At 48.1% G+C, this 25000-nt stretch overlaps 1 protein-coding gene across 1 annotated transcript in view; it reads left to right on the top strand.

Moving 5' to 3' along the window:
• The first annotated feature begins 4561 nt into the window (after positions 1-4561).
• LOC105912339 (zinc finger homeobox protein 3-like) overlaps positions 4562-25000 on the top strand; it is a 44871-nt gene continuing 24432 nt past the window's right edge. Inside the window, exons 1-2 of the mRNA XM_031564622.2 lie at positions 4562-4976; positions 20207-23524. Of these exons, the coding sequence (XP_031420482.1) occupies positions 20246-23524 (3279 nt within the window). The 5' untranslated portion in view covers positions 4562-4976; positions 20207-20245. The remainder of the gene's footprint in view (positions 4977-20206; positions 23525-25000) is intronic.

The raw sequence follows: 25000 nt of genomic DNA, 5'->3' as shown, positions 1-25000 counted from the left end.
GCGACCACAAGCAGAGATACCTGCAGGGGCTGGTCTTCAGCCACATGTCTGTTCCACACAGGAGCAGAAGCAAAGTTTGAAGTGAAAAAGAGGGCGCATTTCTGGTCCCAGCTATAACGTATTGATTACCTATCTCGACATCATCGAAATTTAATTTCGATGTGTAACAGAATAATATGAATTACTCGAATTGGCCTGACTTGCTAAGATAAATCAGATACTGATGGTGAAACTTCTTTATTGCTGCGAAAAAGCCAAAGAACATCATCCTCGATGTAATTATATGGACGGAAACATACTTGATGTTTAACTCCAAAAAATACCAGCCAAATTAGTCAAGAAATGTGTATACATATATATGTATATATGTACATATATACACACTGTACATATGATTTCGACCATTTGCATATTGATAAACAATTTAAACAGACGTGATATTGGCTAATTAATTATGTTAATCATATTTGAATAATAATAACAACAACAGCAATAATGATGATGATAATAATAATAATGATAATAATAGTAATAACAATAGTAATCATAATAATAATAATAATAATCTACTGTCTTATTTGTAATTGCATCTATTTCGGCAGAGAGCACTTTGGCCGGCATTTTGTTTGGCTCTGCTCCTGCTTTCTGCGACCGGTCTAAAATACAGTTGGGATTCAAAGGCCTTACAGTCTCGTGTACATCTCGCCACCTAACCCTCGCGTGTTGCACCTCTGCGTCTCTCGTGCATGCTGCCTGCACGCACTGTTGTGCAGTAGAGACGACGTTGCTCCCCAGGATGTCTCCCTTATCAGTGTGGCCCCTGGCTCGTCTGGCAGCGGTCCCCAAGGAACCGCAGCCACACCTCCAGACATCTGACAATCAGCACACCTTGCTTCATCACAACAAAATACACCATTTTCTTATTCTTTATTTATCTCTTTTTGGGAAGTGCAGAATATTATTGATATGGTACAGTGATAATTATACCCCAAATAATAAGTATTATTATTTCATTGAAAAGATGAGTCGAATTATAATAATTGATGTTAGTTGGCTAGGCTGTTGGAGAGTCCATGAGGAAGAGGAGGAAGAAGAAGGAGATGACTATGCTATGCAGTGCATTTATTGTCCATTCAAGCGCGTTTTTCCGCTGCTGCGTTTTGCAAGACACGCCATTTTCTTCCACTGATCACAGCATCCAGGTGAATGTGTCCGCGCGCGCGTCCGGTTGACCGTCGGGCATCACGGACGTGAGAGGGCGCTGGCCACCGGGCATCACGGACGTGAGAGGGCGCTGGCTGAGCGTCTGACCTCTCCAGTGTGACTCTGACCATGCCCCCAACGGTTCTCTCCGCGTTATGCTCCGCATGTAGAGCCAAAAGAAGGAACCCTGGCAGCTCAAAATTTACGAGGAACCTAAAAATCACGACCCCCGCCCCAAATATGACCCGTTAGCAGTATCTCAACCCACGAGTGTTGTCACATGAACGCATAATGAATCTGGACATTTTCTCATTCGCCCACGTCCAAATCTCAGGAGAATTTCGGACTGATGGCAAGCTAAAGGCCAAAGACACATTCGTAGAAGAATATTCTGGAATAAGCGAATCATAACTTGACACCATTTCAGTGTCCAATTCTACTTACATTTCTAGACTATTCAGAGGGCCAAAAAAGTGAATGTTTATTTACATGGTAATCATGGTTAAAATGTTTAAACAATATTAATCATGCAACATATTTTTGTTGAATACGATTGCATTGCATAACCTTGAAAACTTTTAATAGACAAAAAGAATATACTATAACAGCTGTTTATTGTTATTAACGCAAAGTACAGGTTATGAGCTACTGGTCATATGTGGGGGGGATTTAGAGGATATTTGCGTTAAAAAAATTAAAAACATTCTCACCCAACAGATACAAAGAATATGCAAAACAGGTTACATGAGTAGGCTATATATATAAAGACAGACAAACAAACAAACAGACAGATAGACAGACAGACAGACACACATACAAACAGGAAAATAAAAAGACAGACAGAGAGATAGATAGATGAATAGATAGACAGATAGATAAATAGAGAGATAGATAGATATATAGATAAATAGAGAGATAGAGAGATAGATAATTTAATATCACAACTGCACCGGCGCACTCTGCAACAAATAAGCACTGCGCACAGTTCTCCAACGTTATAAAAGGGCATGTTATGATAGATAATGGACAAATCAACTTAAAATAAATCGTTAATGACGACACAGAAGTTTTACATTAACGGACTGAGCTGTTTGACCATTTGATCGGTTAATTCATCGTTTTGATTTTAACCCCCAAACGGCCTTTATGCAGGAAGAAAATCATACATTTATATACTTCTAAATATTTCGAATGATTGCTCTGTGTTCACGGACTGAAGGCCAGTGGGTTTTGGGCTCAAGGCATTTTTACACTCAATTTTCCATGATATTTTGTCCTGCGTGACGTTTGTAGCAGTAATCTGTTTTGCCTTAATGTCAATAAACCAGTTAATTTCATCAATGCGGATTAGGAAACTTGCCGTGCCTTTTGCAGCAAAAGTGTACGCGAGAAGTGTGTGACAGATTGTCCATTTCTTTTCAACTGCTCACAATAGAATTACCATGACAAAACACGCGAGAGGGAGAGAGAGAGAGAGAGAGAGAGGGAGAGATGGAGAGAAAGAGAGGCCCATGCAGGAAGGAGTCACCGTTTTAAGAAAATGAGCGTGTTTAATGGACAGCAGAGGGAGAGCAACTCTTTCTCCGTGAGAGATCCCGCTGTGAGCTCAAGCGATCTATACTACATGTGTTCTTTATTGATGATCTATAATACATGTGCCTCTATTGATGATCAATGGCCTACTCCATGCACAACTATAGACTCTCGGACATGTCCATTTAAACATACGGAAAGACAATTCATCTGACTTTCTCATTTTTATGGCGCTGTAGTTGTTTTTGTCGGGTAGGCTATTATCTTGCCAAGACTGCACAAATGAACAAACGAACATTCAGTTGAATAATGAACCGGAAACACTGGGTTGGCCTATGGTTTTACAAAGGATCATTCCTATTGAAAGGAGATACACACACTAATATAAAACAGTTGCCTCCTGGATATGTATTTAACCTCAAAACTCATGTAGTCTGCTTAAGGCTGATTTACATATAATTAATTTTGGCCTGAACATTAAGGTGACTAGGATGAACATGCTGGAGTCTATGGTTCGGATTGAGTTGGATTAAGAATTCCCCGCTTGCCATTTCTTCAAGATATTATTCGTCATCTTAAATGCATTTGGTAGTCTTGTAGTAGGGTTATCTTCATACTTACTTGGTTAATGGAACATTATTAAATAGCATTACATTTACCTTTTACATTCTGCATTTTAAAAGAAAACCTCATCGTTGTAATGCAGGGCTTTCTGCACACACCCTGTCGTTGTTTCTGGTCTGAATGAAGAAATGGGTGAATTTTTTGTTATTGGCCCCTATCCTCCGCGCCACGAGAGTCAGACCAGCCTCTCACAACTACGTCAACACATTCCAGAGAGAAATAGGACTTTTTTTCAATGACATGACATGATCCACAAGAATGTTCTTTTAGACTGACTACTTATGCCGATACTTAAATTCTTTACAAGAATACGTATCTATTATCGTAGCCATACTAGCATTTACAACATAGTTTTCACGTCTAGAACAACCCTTTTTTATTATATATTCACTTAAAATGTACTTTATCGTAAGCATACGTTTGATTTTTAAATCACTAGATTGTGAACATTACCAGTGAGCTGTGAGATTGAAAAAAAGGAAATGTGTTGTATTAATATGCACTACTGGCGATAGGTCATATTGTTTTCACATCCAAAGCATTAGACAAAATAAGGTAGGTAAACTGAAATATCTCTTGTAATATCTCAAATATATTTAGGTACCGGAGAAGAGATCTCTGCACTGTAATTTCGGGTACGCGCTCAAACACGCATGGTATCACACGCAGGTCTCGCGCTTCAGTACCATATCATTGCGTTGCGCTGTACTCCCTAGCCTACTTGTTTACGTCACAGTTATGGAAGAATACGCACTAAGGCTAATTCTTTAGCCAGCCTTTCAAGCCACACTAAAATCCTTTATAGTTATTTTCCACTTCGGCAGTGTTAGCATGGTCCATTCTAATGATTAGGAGGTTATCTAAACAATGGGTTCAACTTTAAATCCCCAGATAGTGACTTTCTATGCTTTTTCTTTGGGGTGGACCCGCGGCTTTGGAACCCAGCTACCGTCTGAGATTCCTCTTATATTTTTTAACAAATGGTCGAATAGCGTATGTCCTCAGAATTCACTGTTCAAATTACACACCACTCCGAACAACGACGTTGTAGTCTGTATCTGACTCGTATGAGTATCTGAGCTTTTAAAAACAAACAACGCTTCCAACTTTGCCTTCTATTTGAGTTCTCCGTACGGATTCACTCGTTCATAATCAAAATTCATAATAATTCCATCACTTTTTCCCTCCTCTAAAGCTCCCTCCCTCTTTCTCTCCCTCCCCTCTCTCCGTCGCCCAATCTTATTGATCCAGGAGGTGGCTAATTAGCCCTTCCCGTCGTGCCTGTGTAATGAGGCACATGCGCAGTGCATTAATCCCAGCCATTTTTTGCAGGAAACTAATTAGCAGGAATAAAGACCCAAAGAGTTTTTTTCTCTCCCGTCGTCAGAAACCGCTCTCACCTCCTCCCTCACACAAACACTAGGCGCGTCGCCTGCTTTAACAACCAAATCCCCCTAAATAAGGCTTTAAACGGAATATACCTCGTTACAACAATGATCTTCAACGTACCGTCGAGCACGCTAACTGACCAAACGGAACTACCTTGATGGGATATGTAAGCGAAACATTTGTTTACTGGACTATAGAGCAAGGCTTTCAAAGCGGACGCCAAAAATGTAAGTTCCTACGACGATACACTCTGCTTACATGTTTTGCTTCAAAGGCTTCGCCCTGCCTATACTACTCGTAGTTCTTGATGTAGACACATAATAAGCGTCCATAAGTTGTTTTGAACAAGTAGTTGTGTTTCCTCGTTGTTAGATTCGTACCTGTGTTTACGTCTGTGGTCGATTGGCAGCGGTTGGTTCTTGACAGGTAAAAATAACACCAAAAACACAATAGGTTCCCTCCGGGCGCACATAGGTTGTCAACGATTGTTGTTACAAACAGTAGTCTGTTGTGTTTATAATTCAAGACGCACATAGTGTCCTTGCACCGACGCAAGGGATGGTGTTGAGACGCCTGTGTGCAGCGGATACTGCTCCAGAGCGTCGCCGGGAAATGAACACATTTTGCCGATAGAGACTCCGCAGACGTCCGGTGTTTAGTGAAGGTCTGCAGGCACATTGCCGCAAGCCTACAACTTTCATGATGTGCTTCCATTTGTAGGCTATAGACCCAACAGTCGTGGTCAAGATTGGTCATTTCTCAGAGCTCTACAAACTGGCCATACTTCTCTTTCCACTCAGTAGCCTTTGCTGCTACTGCTTGATGTGTTCTCCAGATATTTTGCATGCTTGATCCTCTTCGGAATTGTTGGTCCTTTTCGGCGAATAGTCACGTTTTTCTTTATCCTTTCTTTCAGTTGGTCTGACATGCTTCTCATTCCGTCCGAACCGTTACATCGAAATATTATGTGTGTGTGTTTGTCTATGTTTAGTGTTAGTTAGTCTAACTGTATGTAAACCTGATGATGCAACGTCTACAGCTGGTCCTTTAGATGCAAAGGTGTTGTAAATAGCCTAAGTGCAGTTGAAGATATCATAAGATGTCTTAATTCATCCGAAAAGCCCTGGCGGTTACACGTAACTAAAATAAATAGAAATGCATTGTAGCATATTTTAAGTAAATCTTACCTTTTATTTACACTGATATATTTTATTTTTTGAAAAGCATTTTTACATTGAAATAATACGGTAATCTCAACAGCCCAAATGTGTCAGTGATGGATCTTCGGACAGTACCGTTGACCACGAAGTTACTGAGAAGTGGCCGTACGCCCTCAACAATCACTCTGCACGGCGTCAACAGATCACGGCGCTGAAAGTAGACATGGCGAATCCAAGAAACCAAACAAGGCCGCGACTGGAATGATTTTTTAGGAGAAAGAGATAGAGGAGGTTCAAGAATAGGGCCACATCATGAAGGCATTAGCTACAGCCGAGCGAGCGAGAATACGGGGTCAAAGAGCCAGGGAGGCAGAGCAGAGGTCAAGCGGAGGCTTTGAGGGAGAGGGAGAGACGGAGATGATTGGGGGTTGGGGACGGCCGGTCACCTACACAAAGCACTGGAGGTCAGCTAGTGATCAAATGAGTCCCTTCTTTCCTTTCTGTTTTTTTTCTCTCTTTCTCAGCATTCAGTAAGATTTTGGCAAATTTTCTGTTACTAGCGTGTTTGCTAAGCAATCCTATTAGGTAGGCTAGTATACGTAGTTCTCACTCGGTGTAAAGACAGAAGTGATGTAGTTTGAATAAGTGGTGCAGTTGTGAATGCACATTACATGTTAAAAGTTATGACATACTGGTTGTACAAATCTCTCTCTCTCACTCTCTCTCTCACACTCTCTGTCTCACTCTCTCTCTCTCTCTGTCTCTCTCTCTCTTTCTGTGTGTGTGTGTGATGCGATACATGTTGGCATACAATGTGAGATGGATACATTAACGACAGAAGAACCTCCAGTTTGTGTCACACATTGTCAGCTCTCTCTCGTAATGATCTTGAGTGTGAGCACATTCTCACCAGCAAGTGTAGCCTATGCAGCATGGACACGAGGACCAATATGGCATTGTTTTGAATGGTGTGGGTGTGTGTGTGTGCTAGAGAGAGAGAGAGAGATAGAGAGAGAGAAGTGTGTGTGTGTGTGTGTGTGTGTGTGTGTTTGTTTAGGGCTAAAATGGCTGCCTCTGTTGGTGTGTTGTCGTGAGAGGGACATGCTTTGGCCTTTGAATGATTTTCTGTACGAGCTTAGCGCTTCTGAAAGCCTTTTTTAAGGACCATATGGTCATCAGATCGCCCCTATGTGGGGTTCCTGCAGAAATGTAAAACACTTTTGGCTCAGAATGACAGAAATGTAGTTGTAGTCTCCGTTCTGGACATCAGATTATGTTTTAATAATAATAAAAACATATTTCATGTCATATTTCCTCTGATGCTATTGCTGTTTACGATCTAGGAAATAATTCATTACCTCAATATTTAATTTTAAGATTGTTAGTGTGAATATTTTCTGTTCTATGATATTCAAGAAATATCCCGGCCATAAAATAACAATTTACCATTCTTTAAATATCGTGCGTGCGTGCGTGCGCGCGTGTGTGAGTGTGTGTTTTCTGGGGTGCGGCCTGAGCGTATTAAGGTTCCAGGTTCCCGAGAGACTTCAGTTAATATTATATCTGTATTTTATTCTCTGGTCATCTGCCCAGGTTCACTCATGTTAATATGGAATAGCCGTCATCATTTGGTAATATTATTCCTGTGTGTGTGTGTGTGTGTGTGTGTGTGTGTGTGTGTGTGTGTGTATGAGATTAGCACCTTGTGTTGACAGGTAAAATATCCAAGTTGTGGCTCTTTGTGTTGGAAGGGGTGCTTTTTCCTTGCCTGTGGGTTTATGTGTGTGTGTCTGAAGGTGCTAGTATGCTGTGTGTGTGTGTGTGTGTGTGTGAGAGGGTTCGATGTGGTGACTACATATGCCTGGTCCACTTCACTGCCACCCTCCCTCTCTGCTTATCATCACAATGGTCAGTTCTGCAACACACACACACACACACACACACACACACACACACACACACACACACACACACACACACACACACACACACACACACACACACACTGATCAGTCACCCGAGAGCTCCTCGCGCGGCACAGACTAATCTGGGAACAATGGCTGCAGCTCTGCCTTGTGACTTCGGTGCAAGCTTTTTTTTTCTCCTTGATCATCTTTTTTGTCTTCCCTGTCTCCCCTGCTCCCCCCTCCCATTCTCTTGTCTCCCCTGCTGGATCTGTGCTGGGTTGCCTGAAAGGAGCCACCATTTTTCAAACTGGCCAAAAGAGATGGACTGCCTTGTTTAAATGTTTTGAATGTAAAATGAAACATGAAGCCAATCATACTACTAACAATAACAACAAAAATTTCAATAATAGCAATAGCACTAATAACATTGTAATTACTATCAATAATAATATCAATAATAATAGTAATAATAATAATTGGTATTTATATATTACACTGCAAATTTATAAAGCTGATGACACTGTTAGAGGTTGTGTGTCATATACATATTAGGTGTGTATATTGGATATTGTATAACATTTTTATAATATATAATTGATTAGGAATGTAAGCTTACATAATAAACGGAAATGGAAATAATTTAATATTTTCTTATTCCATTTTTAATTCCTTGTTGATATTTTCTAAAGATATTTGCCACCACCTCATTTAATTTATAATTTATAATAAATACACACTGACGGTAGTGCAGTGTGACGGAATCTGTGCACAAGTACAGAAACACGGCACATTTGTGTGTGTGCACGCAGAACTAGAGGTTAGTGAATGTGTGTGTGTGCACGCAGAAGTAAAGGTTAGTGAATGTGCGTGTGTGTGTGTGTGTGTGTGTGCACGCGCAGAAGTAGAGGTTAGTGAATGTGTGTGTGTGTGTGTGTGTGTGTGTGTGCACGCGCAGAAGTAGAGGTTAGTGAGTGTGTGTGTGTGTGTGTGTGTGTGTGTGCACGCAGAAGTAGAGGTTAGTGAATGTGTGTGTGTGCACGCAGAGGTAGAGGTTAGTGTTTCAGAAAAGTCCCTTCAACCAGAAGGGAATCATTTTATGAAACAACCTGCTGAAATTAAACTGAGCGCTGTGATGAAATACATTACTCTTGAGTTCTGTCAGAGGGAAAATATAACGCACTGTCAGAGTGACTCCTCAGCAAATATTTAACAGCCCTGACTGGCTGGTGGGGGGGGGGGGGGGGTATAGAGGGGGAGGCGGGGGAAGTCAGGGGAAACAGAATTTGGAGTGTTTGTGTGTGTGTGTAGTGTGTGTTTGGTGTGTGTTTGTATAAATCTATATATCTGAGAGAAAGATTAGCGAACTAAATCAGGTGAAGCCAAACATAAGCGGACAAGCCAAGTCTCAGAGGCCATTTTAGGCGTCATTTCTGTGTGTGTGTGTGTGTGTGTGTGTGTGTGTGTGTGTGTGAGAGCAAGAGAGAGAGAGAGAGAGAGAGCGAGAGCCAGAGAGGGAGATTGTGCTTGAGCTCAGCCTCTCTGTAACAATAGCCCCAATAGCCCCAAGGGCCCCAGCCCTAGCCCCAGAGGGGGTTGCCTCCACTCTTAACCCCTTCAGGGCTGCTTCGGGGAGGGGAGAGAGAGAGAGCGCGGTCCCCCTGGCATCTGGACCTCCAGAGAACTGCTGTATAAACAAATATTTAATTACAGCACACAGTGTGTTCAACACACAAGGGCTGCAAGCCTGGGAATGCTGCTCCTTAAAGACGTGCAACATCCTGCGCACTCGAAAGCGTAATAATATGGTTCTAGATGAGATTTTCATATACAATACAGCAAAGGTGGAGTGTGTGTGTGTGTGTGTGTGTGTGTGTGTGTGTGTGTGTGTGTGTGTGTGTGTGTGTGTGTGAGTGTGAGTGTGTGTGTTCATTCATAACTGCATATATAATTAATTTCATGGTGGTTATAGGGAAACCTGGGAGAGGGTGGCTAGGCTGTATGATCAGACATATTCATCTCTGCACACAGACGGGAGGAAGCGTGCAGACAGACAGACAGACAGACAGACAGACAGACAGACAGACAGACACACACACGGAGCGCGGCAGCCTTAATTTACATTTCCTCCCGGCTGGTGTGAGGCTGGCCGCCCTGCCAGTGTTAAATGGAGTTTGGGACACATAACCAATAGACTGGTGCTATTGATCCCAGGCTAAATTAAAAACTCAATCAGGTCAGCCAGATAAGATTGATCAGAAGCCCTTGGCCTCACACACACACACACACACACACACACACACACACACACACACACATTGGTGGACACCCAGAGCTGTGACGGCTCCGGGGATGCAAGGACCGAGGATAACCCAGTAAGGAGGGACTGTTCTGGGGGGAAGGCGTTCTACAGACACCCTCTCTTCTGACACCAGGCTGGAAGGCTACACACACACACACACACACACACACACACACACACACACACACACACACACACACACACACACACACACTCCATCCAATTACATCCCTGAAAACTGAGCATTCATTTTCTTTACATTCTATAAAGATTAATTATCTTTCACTTTTCATTTTAATTTGATGTGAAATTAAACGTTTGAACCAAGCCTTCCTGCGTGCATGCACATACACATATATACTCACTCACACACAGACAGAGGCAAAGATGCAATGGGAGAAAATTGAGGCTTTGTGTAAGTCTACAACATTGGATTTATTAACATTCTCTGTTGCTCTCATCCCCCCCTTCTCTCTCTCGCTCCCTCCCTCTCTCTCGCTCTCTCTCTCTCTCCCCCTCCCCTCTCTCTCTCTCTCTCTCTCTCTCTCTCTCTCTTCCCCTCACTCGCTCTCACACACACACACGTTTAGTCTCCTAAGCTTAGTAAAGACTCGTTTAGTCTGTAACAGTGACCTGATAAACCCACTCCTCTCCCACCCGCTAAAATCAATAATCAGGATCACGCACCAATCTTCTCTTTATCCATCCACTCTTAGGTTCAGGTCTGTGTGTGTGTGTGTGTGTGTGTGTGTGTGTGTGTGTGTGTGTGTGTGTGTGTGTGTGTGTGTGTGTGTGTGTGTGTGTGTGTGTGTGTGTGTGTGTGTGTGTGTGTGTGTGTGTGTGTGCGGGTGTGTGTGTGTGTGCGGGTGTGTGTGTGTGTGTGTGTGCGTATGTGAGAGTGTGTGTATGTGTGTGTGTGTGTGTGCATGCTTTTGTGGTCTGTTCAAGGAGCTAAAATTAAACGGCTAATGCCACCTCCTCCCCCAATTTAAGTAATCAGCGTAGGTTTTGTACGAGTGTGTGTGTGTGTGTGTTTTTTTTTATATGTGTGAAAGTGATAAACGTTCTGAACTGCCGGCTGACATGACTTGTGGCCTGTAGCATGCCTGAGCCGTGAAGCACTGCATTAAAAGGTAGTTTGAGGTTTGGAGAGGGGCCATATATTATTGAGTGTGTGAGCACCATGTGTGTTTGTGTGTGTGTGTGTGTGTGTGTGTGTGTGTGTGTGAGTGCGCATGTACTAGCTTGCAGACCAATACAGTGTGTAGAAACTATGGTTTTAATATAAACAGTGATGAGTATTGGGAAAGTCATCAGAGAAAAAACTAATTTACAAATGATAATGATTCCCTTGTTCCCATGTTATTACATGGTACCACACCTACCGAGCTTCATCACTTACCAAAGATGTTACCACACTTACCGAGCTTTCGTGTTTCCAGTGTATCTTTGTTAGAATGCTTGTAAGACATTAATACGAACTTCCTAGAAGTTCCTAGAAGTAATCAGCTAAATGATTTCCCCCTTGTTCTCTTACAATCTTTAAAAAAAAAAATGTTTTATCCAAAGTCAGTCACCTGTGCGTCGACACTGTATCCAGTGCACTCCACAGTGTGTGCGTCGACACGCATAATACATGGAGGACATAATTCCAGGAGGTTTGGTCCTTGGTGCCGGCGCTGCAGGCTGTGGAGTTAGGAGGAGTCTCAGGACCATATTTCAGTTCAGGTGAAAGTGTTTCCGTTGTTTAGACGTGAGAAGTTGGCCTGGACTTGAAGGCGCTGCTGCCTCCATCTTTGAGGCTGGAGAAGAGAGGCTGCTGGTGTGGAGGTCATTGTTGGGGTCCCGGGGCGGACCCACAGCGGGGCGGGGCGGAGCGGGGAAGGCCGAGCCGACAGCTGATTGCCGTGACATCACTCAGGAAGACATCTGTCGCCGCGGCCCCGCATGTGTCACGCCTCACCCCCGACCTCTGACCCCACGTCACTACTCATTTCCCAGGGTGACGCTGGAGCAAGCGTCTCCACACAGCACTTCACTTTCCTCTGCTCTGTGTGTGTGTGTGTGTGTGTGTGTGTGTGTGTGTGTGTGTGTGTGTGTGTGTGTGTGTGTGTGTGTGCGTGTGTGCGTGTGTGTGTGTGTGTGTGTGTGTGTGTGTGTGAGAGAGAGTGAGTGAGTGCGACAACTCCAGACATCAAACTTCTTAATGACCTTGTTGGTTTCCCTTACTATTGGTTTCCCTCTAAACTGTGGTCTTTTTGCATTTCTGACACTTACAAATATTTTTGTAGTAGTTCACACCTCAGTGCTTCAATGCCAGTTCCGTAACCTGGATAAATACTGTGTGTGTGTGTGTGTGTGTGTGTGTGTGTGTGTGTGTGTGTGTGTGTGTGTGTGTGTGTGTGTGTGTGTGTGTGTGTGTGTGTGTGTGTGTGTGTGTGAGAGAGAGAGAGAGAGAGCTTAACCTGGGTAAATACTCTGTGCTCTGTGTGTGTGTGTGTGTGTGTGTGTGTGTGTGAGAGAGAGAGAGCCTGGGTAAATACTCTGTGCTCTGTAAGCATTTGTTATTTTTTGTTTTCAATCATTAGTATGTTCGCTGTGAACAATCATTATAAAGGCTAATTCCATGTCAAATCAACAGATTTAAAAACATTTTCCCCAACTGACCATCGTACTTCTAATGTCATTGTACAGCTGCTATGCAAGCCTTTTGGCTCGTATCTGAGCTGTGGAGGCTTTAAAAAAGGGCTTGTGGCTTTTTGCTGCAGAAAACGAGTGTTAACAAAATGGACCCAGTTCTCTTGTCGGTCAGGTCATATGTGATGTTTCAAATATCTGGGGCATCCGACGTACATCTGACACGGATCAAACTTTAGCTGACCGCCTCCTCTTCCCTGCTCCTCCACGTCTTCATCTCAATCTCCATTTCAAAATAAAAGTCAATTCACACTTAACGTGCTACAAACTACACACGTACGCCTTTCAAGCTGACAGTCAGTGTTGATGGTCTTAATGCTTTTACTGGAAATCTGTAGTTCACAGGAGAGAATCTGTGTTCAAAATTTTAAAGATGCTATTAAACAATGCTTATCTGAATTTAAATATACTTTGTATATATAATCTTGGTATTGATTCTACATCAATTCCTTGATTTTACATTTAAATATCCATCATTACAAGCAAAGAAAAAAAGCGATTAATCGCTAATAATCAGCTAATTGTGCAATTAATTGTTAACTTAACAGCACTAGTGAATTTGTGCATTTACTAATTAAAACATCCTCTTTGCATTGATTGTTTGTAGAGATCTGATGTGGTTCAGTGTAAAGATCTGATGTGGTTCAGTGGAAAGATCTGATGTGGTTCAGTGTAGATATGTAGTGAGCAAAAGTTGCTCCGAAGCATGAAAGATTTTTCTTTAGTACAATTTTCTGCAAGCCATAACTTGGCAAATATGCAAAGTGGCCCACCTGTTTCAGAAGTTAAAGACGTCTTTGTGTAGAGCATCCCCTGTCACTCTCAGGCATCTATCATGAACAGCTCAAAAAGTAAAGACTTCTGGAACGTGGTCCTTCTTTAGCAACCCTTGTTTTTTGCAGCAAAAAAAACTGTGACTGTGGCTTAGCATGTTAGCTACTAGCCTAGCTATGGAATGTTTCTTATCCTATTCTAAATTCTAGACTCTAGATTCTGAAGCTATCTCATCACACTAGTGGTTTCTTGTCCATTAGGATGCCTGTGGCAGTGCCTCTCTACCTGTCTTCCTCTTCACATCTCACACCTCTCACAGACACGGCCAGCACGCTCCATTTCACTGAAGTCCAGCCCAGCTAGTCAGCCACTGCTTGCTGTCTGTGTGTGTGTGTGTGTGTGTGTGTGTGTGTGTGTGTGCCACTGCTTGCTGTCTGTCGGCCACCTTCCCTCTGTCACCTGAGCTCCATATGAAATCTGTACACCAGGTGTTGGTCAGGACTACTGCACATGCTCAGTAGAGGCCTTGACTCTGCACATGCTCAGTAGAGGCCTTAACTCTGCACATGCTCAGTGTATGGCCAACATCCTGACATGTCCAGCGGCGGGGCTAGTTTCCGCACATGCTCAGTACGGTTCTCAGCTTCGGTCCGGCATCTGGCTGGAGATCTCAGCCCTGGCGCCTGCAGACACTCAGCCCAGGTGTGGCGAGTCTGCACATGCTCAGTTCAGGGTGTGTGTGTGTCTGTCTGTCTGTGTGTGTGTGTGTGTGTGTGTGTGTGTGTGTACCCGCGCTCAGTGGGCCTGTGATGGGGCCGGCAGATGAAAGGCACAGATGAAAGGCCGAGATCATCCGCTGAACAGACAGCTGAACAAACAGAGCACTGGGCGAAGGAGAGGGAAAGAAAAGCACATTATGTAAATGATTAGCAGCCCTTCCCCCATGGGGAGTGGAGAGGGAGAGAGGGAGGGAGGGAGAGAGAGAGAGGGACCGGGGCTGAGAGAGAAAGAGAGGGAGAGGGAGAAAGAGAGGGACCGGGGCTAAGAGAAAAGAGAGAGAGGGAGAGAGCATGTGACACAGTGTGATTAGATTTCTGCCTCTTTGTTTTTCTGGAACTGGAACTGGTCTGGGTTAGTGTTCCGTTTGGATAGTTCTGGTCTGGGTTAGCGTTCCGTTTGGATAGTTCTGGTCTGGGTTAGTGTTCCGTTTGGATAGTTCTGGTCTGGGTTAGTGTTCCGTCAGGACTGTTGCCGAGGGAACCCAATGGTTCCCACAGAGGCTTATTAAGAGTGGATTCGTAGTTCATTATTGGTCTGATGTTCACAGACGTAGGGAGGAAGTGGCTCTCTCCCGTTAAAGGCAGCAGCAGCCGCTGCATTGCATGGCATTTGGACCCGTAGGTCACGCCGCGTGGTCTGGGGGTTGAATGAATCTGTGTGAAGGGTGAAAGGTGTCAAGTTTCTGATGTGAGTTCAGCGTGTCTTTTGTGCTCTTACAAACTCCTCGCCCGGCCCCGATCCTGTTCCCTGCGCTGTGTCCCGCTAACGCAGGCATTCTGTGCGGCCGCCTAAACTCTGAGACAATAGTGGTGTCAGGACCCTCTCCCCATGCCTCTCTCTCCCCTCGCCCTTATGTGTGCCGGCCTCACAATGTTGCCTTTCTCTCTCTCTCTCTCTCTCTCTCTCTCTCTCTGTGCTGCCACAGTACTCAATGTGAACTAGTAATAGGACTCTCTCTCTCTCTCTCTCTCTCTCTCTCTGTCTTTGTGCTGCCACAGTACTCCATACTCAATGTGAACTAGTAATAGGGCTCTCTCTCTCTCTCTCTCTCTCTCTGTGGTGATCCATCCTCTAAGACAAGGAGGAGTGACGTTTCCCAGAGATACTCAGGTACAGAGTAGCTTATGGTCACTGTGTGTTAAGTGTGTCAATCGGTGTGTGTGTGTTTGACACAGAGGAATGGATTATCGGAGAACACACACACACACACACACACACACACACACACGTGGCGGTGTGACTTTGTTGAGGTTACCGCATTGATTATTGGCCAGATTGTGCTATAGATGTGACATAGCTTCTATAGATGTATTGATCCCATTAGATGGTACGTAATTGGGTTGACCACTTTGTCTTATGGATTAGTTTGCGCTATTGACTGTGGTTATAGCGCAGAGTGAACTAGACTGTCTGTCTGTCTGTCTGTCTGTCTGTCTGTCTGTCTGTCTGTCTCTGTCTGTGTGTTTGAGTGTGTGTGTGTGTGTGTGTGCGTGTGTGTGTTTCAGATTCATGAACTACACACTCAGGGCATCATCATTATGATTTGTATGACGCGTCCAGAAACACTGCATCCCCTCAGACAGGTGTAATAACCCCCAGCGTCCCCTCAGACAGGTGTAATAGCCCCTCAGACAGGTGTAATAGCCCCTCAGACAGGTGTAATAACCCCTCAGACAGGTGTAATAACCCCCAGCGTCCCCTCAGACAGGTGTAATAACCCCCTCAGACAGGTGTAATAACCCCCAGTGTCCCCTCAGACAGGTGTAATAACCCCTCAGACAGGTGTAATAACCCCAGCGTCCCCTCAGACAGGTGTAATAACCCCCAGCGTCCCCTCAGACAGGTGTAATAACCCCCAGCGTCCCCTCAGACAGGTGTAATAACCCCCAGCGTCCCCTCAGACAGGTGTAATAACCCCCAGCGTCCCTGCAGTGTTTAATAATGGAGGTGCTGAACATCGCCCTGGGCAGTCTTCATTTGTACACTTGTTTTAGACACTGCTCTCAATAAAGGAGATATGTTAATCTGTTCATTACTTTGGCTGCAGACAGCAAGAAGCTGGACGTGTGGAGTGAACACTGAGGCTATCCTTGTGTGTGTGTGTGTGTGTGTGTGTGTGTGTGTGTGTGTGTGTGTGTGTGTGTGTGTGTGTGTGTGTGTGTGTGTGTGTTTGGTTTAATCACCATTTATAGTTGCATACACACAGATACATATGCACACACACACACATACACACACACACTCACACACACACACACACACACACACACACACTCCCCCCTGCCGTGTATGCCTTGCGCTGTGTTTGTGATCAGTGCCAGAATGCCTGAGGGGAAGTGTGAGTTTGTGGTTGTGATGTTACAAAATCTTTGTATCAGGAATAATTTATGCATCAACCCCCTCTCTTTCTTTCTCTCTCTCTCTCTCTCTCTCTCTATCTCCTTCTCTCTCTCTCCCCTCTCTCTCTCTCTCTCTCTCTCTCTCTCTCTCTCTCTCTCTCTCTCCCTCTCCTCTCTCTCTCTCTCTCTAGGTTTTCTTATTACATCAGTATCCCTTGCACTGATAATATATGCACTCAAGCAGACCTTGTTTAAATCTTATCTCCTGGGAACGTGTGTGTGTGGCTCTCTCTCTCTCTCTCTCTCTCTCTCTCTGTGTGTGTCTTCTGTAGCAGTATAGCTTGTTTAGAGAGAGAAACGTGTGTGTTAATGGGCGTCTCTCTAATCACGCTTATTCAAACACAGGATCTCTGCAGTTGTCTGCTACCGATGGCTATGTAGCACAACCATACAAAATACACACACACACGTACACACACATGTACATGTACACACACGTACACACACACACACGTACACACACATGTACACCACACACACGTACACACACACCTTCATACTTCCCGTCTCCCACTTACCCCGTGCTGAAATACCACACACACACACACACACACACTGGGGGCTAATTGGAGGGAAATGGGGTATTCCTGCTGACTGCCCCCCCCCCCCCCCAGCCCTCCCCAGGAGATAAGTAATTAACACATTACTAATGAGCTATTGCTAATTACCCCCACCCCTCCATCTAATCTATCTATCTATCTATCTATCTATCTATCTACCTATCTAACCCTCTCCATCCTTCTCTCTCTCTCTTTTTCTTCTTTCTTTTTCACACACACACACACACGCATACACTAATATTATCACATCATACTGGAAACATGCCTCAGGATAGAACACATGCCATCGTAGTGATGCATCTGTGACTGCTTCTCACACGCCACGTCTGAAACCTAGCGGACAGAAAGAAAGGTACGGGGTGATGAAGTGAAACCTAGCGGAGAGAAAGAAAGGTACGGGGTGATGAAGTGAAACCTAGCGGACAGAAAGAAAGGTACGGGGTGATCAAGTGAGACCATTAACCGCATCTGAACAGGATGATGTAATTTCCTGTCCCATTCGGTCTGTACCTCCCCCCACACGGGATGAGGGCCTGTCTGTACCTGCCTAGGTGAGAACAGCCCGAGGAGGAGGGGCCCCCCTTATGAGACCCGCTGTGTTTCCTCTGTCACCATATCGGGGCAGCGGGTCAGAGAGAGAGGGGGTGAAGAGAGAGAGAGAGGGGTGAAGAGAGAGAGAGAGAGAGAGAGAGAGAGAGAGAGAGGTGAAGAGAGAGAGAGAGAGAGGGGTGAAGAGAGAGAGAGGGGTGAAAAGAGAGAGAGAGAGAGAGAGAGCGAGAGAGAGAGGGGTGAAGAGAGCACTGTCTTATTGATTTTACAGGAAAAGCAGTGTTCAGTGGAAGAGCTCTTGACCTGAGCTGACTCCTAAATAATCTGTGCTTTCCGTGACTACAGCGTGTTGTTCTAACCCTCACACAGCCAACAGTAGCGTGGCTCTGGGAGAGAGAGAGAGAGAGAGAGAGAGAGACGGAGAGAGGTGAAGAGAGAGAGAGAGAGAGGGGTGAAGAGAGAGAGAGAGGGGTGAAGAGAGAGAGAGGTGAAGAGAGAGAGAGAGAGAGGTGAAGAGAGAGAGAGAGAGGTGAAGAGAGAGAGAGGGGTGAAGAGAGAGAGAGAGGGGTGAAGAGAGAGAGAGAGAGGGCTGCCTTAGCCTGCCTTAGCCTGCACGGCCGCTAAGCTTAGCCTGAGGACAACACTGTGTGTGAACTGTGTGTTTTAGAGAGACTGTGTGTGTGTGTGAACTGTGTGTTTTAGAGAGACTGTGTGTGTGTGTGTGTGTGTGTATGTGTGTGTTCAATCATTGAACACGTCCCCAGTGCCGCATCAGAGTGTTTCTCGGTATCAATAGCAGCATCCTGCCGCAGATTCCTGTAAGTTGCTTAGCATTGCTGCTATTGATTTTCCCATAAGGCAGCTAACTCCTCCTGTAGCCCCACCCCCCCACCCCTGTAGCCCCCCCCACCCTGTCTGGGCCGTGCAGTCTGGGCTGGACGAGGGAGGGAGAGTGTAGAGGTGTAGAGTACATGTTAATACACACACACACACACACACACACACACACACAGACACACACACACATATATGCACACACACACACACACACACACACACACATGTACCAAAACAATTATATACCAGTAAGTCCTTTAACAGGAAGCACACACATACATGAACACACACACACACACACACACACACACACACATATACACATATATGCACACACACACACACACACACACACATGTACCAAAACAATTATATACCAGTAAGTCCTTTAACAGGAAGCACACACATACATGAACACACACACACACACACACACACACACACACACACACACACATATATGCACACACACACACACACACACACACATGTACCAAAACAATTATATACCAGTAAGTCCTTTAACAGGAAGCACACACATACATGAACACACACACACACACACACACACACACACACACACACAGACACACACACACAAGCGTTATGTTATCTACCCAAACCATCTCCAGTACTAATACACCCCTATGGACCAGAGGACTCCAGCCAGGCGCAGCACTTTCACAGCCAGGCTCCCATTAAACCTCAGCCATCACATTAATCCCCTTACACACACACACACACACACACACACACACACACACACACACACACACACACACTTCTGTGCAGGGATCACAGGCCAGAGAGGGTGGGTCTGCATGCATATACTCACACACACACACACACACTCACACACACACACACTCACTCACACACATGCATGTTTGTCGGTCCTTATATATGAAAGTGAATGAGCGTTTGCATTCAGCAGACTCTTTCTTCCTTTTCTTTTCCAGTTTCTCTTCTTTCTTTTCCTCCTCTTTTGTTTCCTTCTTCATGTCTCACTTGATTTTTCCGTCATCACGTTGTGTAGCGTGTGTGTGTGTGTGTGTGTGTGTGTGTGTGTGTGTGTGTGTGTGTGTGTGGTGATGGTTTATTGATCGCAGGGATCAGATGTGCGCTGTGTTTGCGCTGAGCGGAGCCGTCACTCGAGCTTACTCCACTGTTCAGCAGCACTAACCTCCAGTCACTACGCTGAGTGCTGTGTGAGAGTGTGTGTGAGTGTGTGTGTGTGTGTGTGTGTGTGTGTGTGTGTGTGTGTGTGTGTGTGTGTGCGAGTGTGTGTGTGCGTGTGTGCATGTTTGTATGTGTGCATGTAGTAGCTAAACGTTTATTCATGACCTTATGTTGTGTCCGATTGATTATTCTGAATAATTAGTGGTGATTTTATACTGATAATTAGTGATGCTGGTGTTTTACAGTATTGGGATAGATGTTGTTTCATTGTCATTAATCGTGTTGGTCTCTCTCTCTGTGTGTGCGCCCCCTATAGGTCAGGGTGTGATGGTCCCGTGGTGTAGGAGGAGCGAGGATGGAGTTCTGTGACTCCTCTGACCATGAGGCCTCCCAGACCCAGCCTCCCTGGGGGCTCCCCCACCCCGGCCTACTGCTGCTGCCCACGGACCAGCCCCTCTCGCTGGGGAACCTCTCTGCGCTCGCCCCCTCTCCCCTGCTGCACCTCCAGAGCCCCGCTGCACTGACCGAGAAAGCCCAGAGGAGGAGGAGGAGGAGGCCCACAGCAGGAGAGGAGGAGGAGGAGGAGGAGAACGACGACGGAGGAGGAGAGGAAGAGAGGAGGGATGAGGGAGGAGTGAATGGAATGGACCAGGGGTTCGGGGGACCGATGGAAGGAGCTTTAAGGTCAGGAAGTGAAGCGGGAGAGGAGGAGTGTTACGACGACGACGAGATGATGGAGGAGGAGGAGGAAGAAGAGGAGGAGGAAGAGGAGGAGGGGGATGTGGAGGAGCTGGTGGGGGAGATATTGTACCGGCCGGATGGTTCTGCATTTGTGGTGGAGAACCTGAACCAGCTGAGCCAGAAGGAGGTGGAGGGGGGGGACAGCACCCCCGCCCCCCAACCCCCCCTCACCATCAGCACCTGCCACATCGCCGCCTCTCTGGCCCCGTGGTTCCTCCCGCCGTCCCAGACCCAAACCCAGACCCAGTCTGGACCCATCCTGCACACTTTCCGCGTGTTCCATTTGCAGCGCCAGGACGATGGCCAGCAGCCAACCAGCAACGGTCTACCCAAAGATGACTTCCTCACGGAAGCTGCGGACGTCTCCACAGGGGGGCAGGCCTCGGTGCCGGCGGGGGGGCGACGGCCGATCCTGATGTGCTTCCTGTGCCGCCTGTCGTTCGGCTGCGCCCGCTCCTTCACGCTGCACGCGGCCCGGGAGCACGCCGTCGCCCCGAGCGACCAGGAGCGCCGCCTGCTGGCGCTCAAGAACGCATCTGCCATCATCCAGCCTGTCGCCCCCGGCAACCGGCCCCTCCTCAGCTTCCTGGAACCAAAAATCGGGAGTGTGTCGGTCCCCCCCACTGCCGCCTCACACCCCCCCCACCCCCAAACCCTAACCCCCCCCACAGCTCCCTGGCCTGCCAAAGACCCCCACAGCCCTCTGGGGCTGCCCCAACCCCTGCCCGAGTCAAAGAGGAGAGAGGGGGAGGGGGAGAGAGGGACTGGGGGAGAGAAAGGACTCTTTACAAGGGATGGAGTGATTGTGAGAGAGGAGGAGGATGAGGAGGAAGAGTACTATGAGGAGGAGGGGGAGGGGTTGCTCTCGGACTTGGACGATGATGAGCACGACCTCGCTGAGGCCAGTGGTCATGGCAACCGTAGCGGTAACGGTAGCGGTAGCAGCAAAGGCGGACTGAGGGAAGAGGCCCTCGCAAACCAAAGCGATATTTCCAAATCTCCTTTACTGGCTACCCCTGCCCCCACCCCCACCCCCGCCCCCACTCTTGCCCCCAGCCTCTCCACCCCAGCAGGAGCGGCTGAGGGAACCAGCTTTACGCCCCCCCACACCAAACCGCCCGGCGCAGCCCCCCCCACCAGCTTTAACTGCCTGCCCCGCGGCCAGCCCGTCTCTCCCGAGGATGATGGGAAGGCGGGGTCGCCCGCCTCTGCGCCCAGAGACGAATGTGCCAACGGAGAGAGTGCCAATGCAACGCAACCAAACGATGGCTCGCCAGTCAGAGAGTCCGCTAGCAGCAGCAGCAGCAGCAGCTCGCAGCACCCGAGCAACCCCTATCACCCCCCCCACCAGCAGCAGCAGCCAGGGCTCAGCTTCCCCCAGGACCTGAGCGGCGGAGGCGGGAGCATGGTGGACTTCGGGAGCGTGAGCGGAGACGGCGGCGCCCAGACCTCGCCCTACGCCATGGGCGGGTACCTGTCGGGCTCGCACTCGCGCAACTCCTGCAAGACGCTCAAGTGTCCCAAGTGCAACTGGCACTACAAGTACCAGCAGACGCTGGAGGCACACATGAAGGAGAAGCACCCGGAGACGGACTGCGAGCAGTGCCCCTACTGCAGCAGCGGGCAGAGCCACCCCCGGCTGGCGCGCGGAGAGACCTACACCTGCGGCTACAAGCCCTTCCGCTGCAACGCGTGCCAGTACTCCACCACCACCAAGGGCAACCTGAGCATCCACATGCAGTCGGACAAGCACCTGCACAACATGCAGACCCTGCAGAACGGCGGCGACCCGGCCCACGGGCACGGGGGGCACATGCAGCACGGCGGCTCGTGCGGCGACGCCCAGGGCTACGGGAACGCGCCCACGGGCGGCGGCGCTGCGTCGGCGGCCCCCTGCCCCACCCAGCCCAACGCCCTGCACCCGCCGCCCCGCGCCCACTCGCAGCCGCACCCGGGCCAGGTGGTGCCGCAAGTGGGGGGCACGTGCAGCTCGCCCTCCCCCGCCAAGCCCAAGGGGCAGGCCATGTGGCGCTGCGAGGTGTGCGACTACGAGACCAACGTGGCGCGCAACCTGCGCATCCACATGACCAGCGAGAAGCACACGCACAACATGCTGCTGCTGCAGCAGAACCTGGCCCAGATGCAGCAGCAGCGCGCCACCGGCATGCGCCTGCACGCTCTGGGGGGGGGCGCGCTGCCCCCCAGCCCCTCGGACGCGGACCTCTACCAGTTCTACCTGTCGCAGGCGCGCACCCTGAACCTCACGCTGGGCACCAAGACCGACCCCATGGCCGCCGACGCCCAGTTCCTGCGCAGCGTCTTCTCCTCCTCCCAGGACGCCTCCTCTGGGCTGGCGCTGACCCGCGGGGAGCTGGAGATGGACGTGGTGCCCGCCTCGGAGCAGCAGCGCTGCGACCCGTCACCCAGCGACCTCCCGGCGGCGGGGCGGCACCTGTTCCAGTGCGGTGTGTGCGAGCTGTTCTCCTGCGACGGGCTGGACGGGTTGGCGCGGCACCTGGCCGCCCAGCGCTCGCTCCCCGAGTCGGAGTGGCGCACCACCGTGGGCGAGAGCCACCACTGCCGCCTGTGCCAGTACGCCACCCCGCTGCGCGCCAACTTCCAGCTGCACTGCCAGACGGACAAGCACCTGCTCCGCTACCAGCTGGCCGCGCACCTGCGGGAGGGCTGTGCCCGGCGTCGCCGCGGCAGCCGCAGCCATGACAACGGCGCGGAGGACGAGGAGAGGGAGGCGGACTGGTGGCTGAACAGCGTGAGCGTGGGCAACCCGATGCGTCTCCGATGTAACGCCTGTGCCTACGACGCTCCGAGCCTGGAGAAGCTTAAGCTTCACTCCATGAACACACAACACCAGAGCAGCTTCAGACTCTACAAGGTAAGAGGACACACACGCACACACACACACACACACACACACACACACACACACACACACACTCACACACACACTCAGACTCCTAGGTGGCCACTCCAGCCCCTGGTCTGAGGCCTAGGTGGTCACTCCAGCCCCTGGTCTGAGGCCTAGGTGGTGGTCACTCCAGCCCCTGGTCTGGTCTGTGAGGCCTAGGTGGTGGTCACTCCAGCACACACACACACACACACACACACACACACACACACACACACACACACACACACACACACACACACAGGCCTAGGTGGTGGTCACTCCAGCCCCCTGGTCTGAGGCCTAGGTGGTCACTCCAGCCCCTGGTCTGAGGCCTAGGTGGCCACTCCAGCCCCTGGTCTGGTCTGTGAGGCCTAGGTGGTGGGTGGTAATTGAGATTGATTGGATGTTATTTTTTCCTCCTGCTAATGCACTCCATTAGTCCAGCACATCCGTAATCAGTTTAGACTGCAGAGAGGTAAATGGAGAGGGGTTTCTCTGGGTGGACACACACACACACACACACACACACACAGACACACACACACACACACAGTCACACACACACACACCCACACACACACACACAGAGAAAACATACACACATTTATTCATACAAGCACAAAAATCTGGCTGGCGAAGCAGAAAAGGTCAGTTTCAGACTAAAGCAATCAAACACTGGACTGAAGTCACCCAGTACGAGTCCAGCTGAGAGGAAAGAATGATTCTAATAATATCCTGAAAACTGCCCCATAAGCCCTGAAAAGAGCCCCTCTCTGGCCTGAGAGGATAGGGAGAAGCGAAGGAGAGTGTGTGTGTGTGTGTGTGTGTGTGTGTGTGTGTGTGTGTGTGTGTGTGTGTGAGGATGGGTAGAAGAGAGGGAGTGTGTGTGTGTGTGTGTGTGTGTGTGTGTGTGTGTGTGTGTGTGAGAGAGGATGGGTAGAAGAGAGGGAGAGTGTTTGGTTCCTCCACTCATACATGCCACTTATACCTTCTCCTCCACTGCCATGACAACACAGCGGCCAATGGCGGAGAAGGTTATTGGCTGCTATTTTAGGAAACACTTGAATGTTGCTTGACCAGGTTGGGATCGCCTTTCAGTGACCTCATGAAGCAGAAACCCAACCCTGTGACCCCGGACCAGCGCCAGCTGTGGCAGCCCGATCGGGTCACGACAGCTCAGCACTCCCACGCTGAAAGGGAGGCGTTGATGGGACATTGATTGGGCTATTGAGTGGGTCATTGATTGGCTTTGATCAGTACACACTCTATAGGTGCTCCTCCATAATATCCAATGTTTCAGCTCATCAGGTCTTTATCAGATCTCACACCTTTACGCTTGTCCATCACCGGGTCCATATGGGTGTCCATCACCTGGGCCATATGGGTGTCCATCACCTGGGCCATATGGGTGTCCATCACCTGGGCCCAGCTGGGTGTCCATCACCTGGGCCTTATGGGTGT

Source organism: Clupea harengus, chromosome 3, assembly GCF_900700415.2.
Source record: "Clupea harengus chromosome 3, Ch_v2.0.2, whole genome shotgun sequence".
In the NCBI taxonomy this organism is placed as follows: Eukaryota; Metazoa; Chordata; class Actinopteri; order Clupeiformes; family Clupeidae; genus Clupea; species Clupea harengus.
The sequence above is the reverse complement of the archived record's forward strand: the minus strand, read 5'-3'. Positions and strand labels throughout refer to the sequence as shown.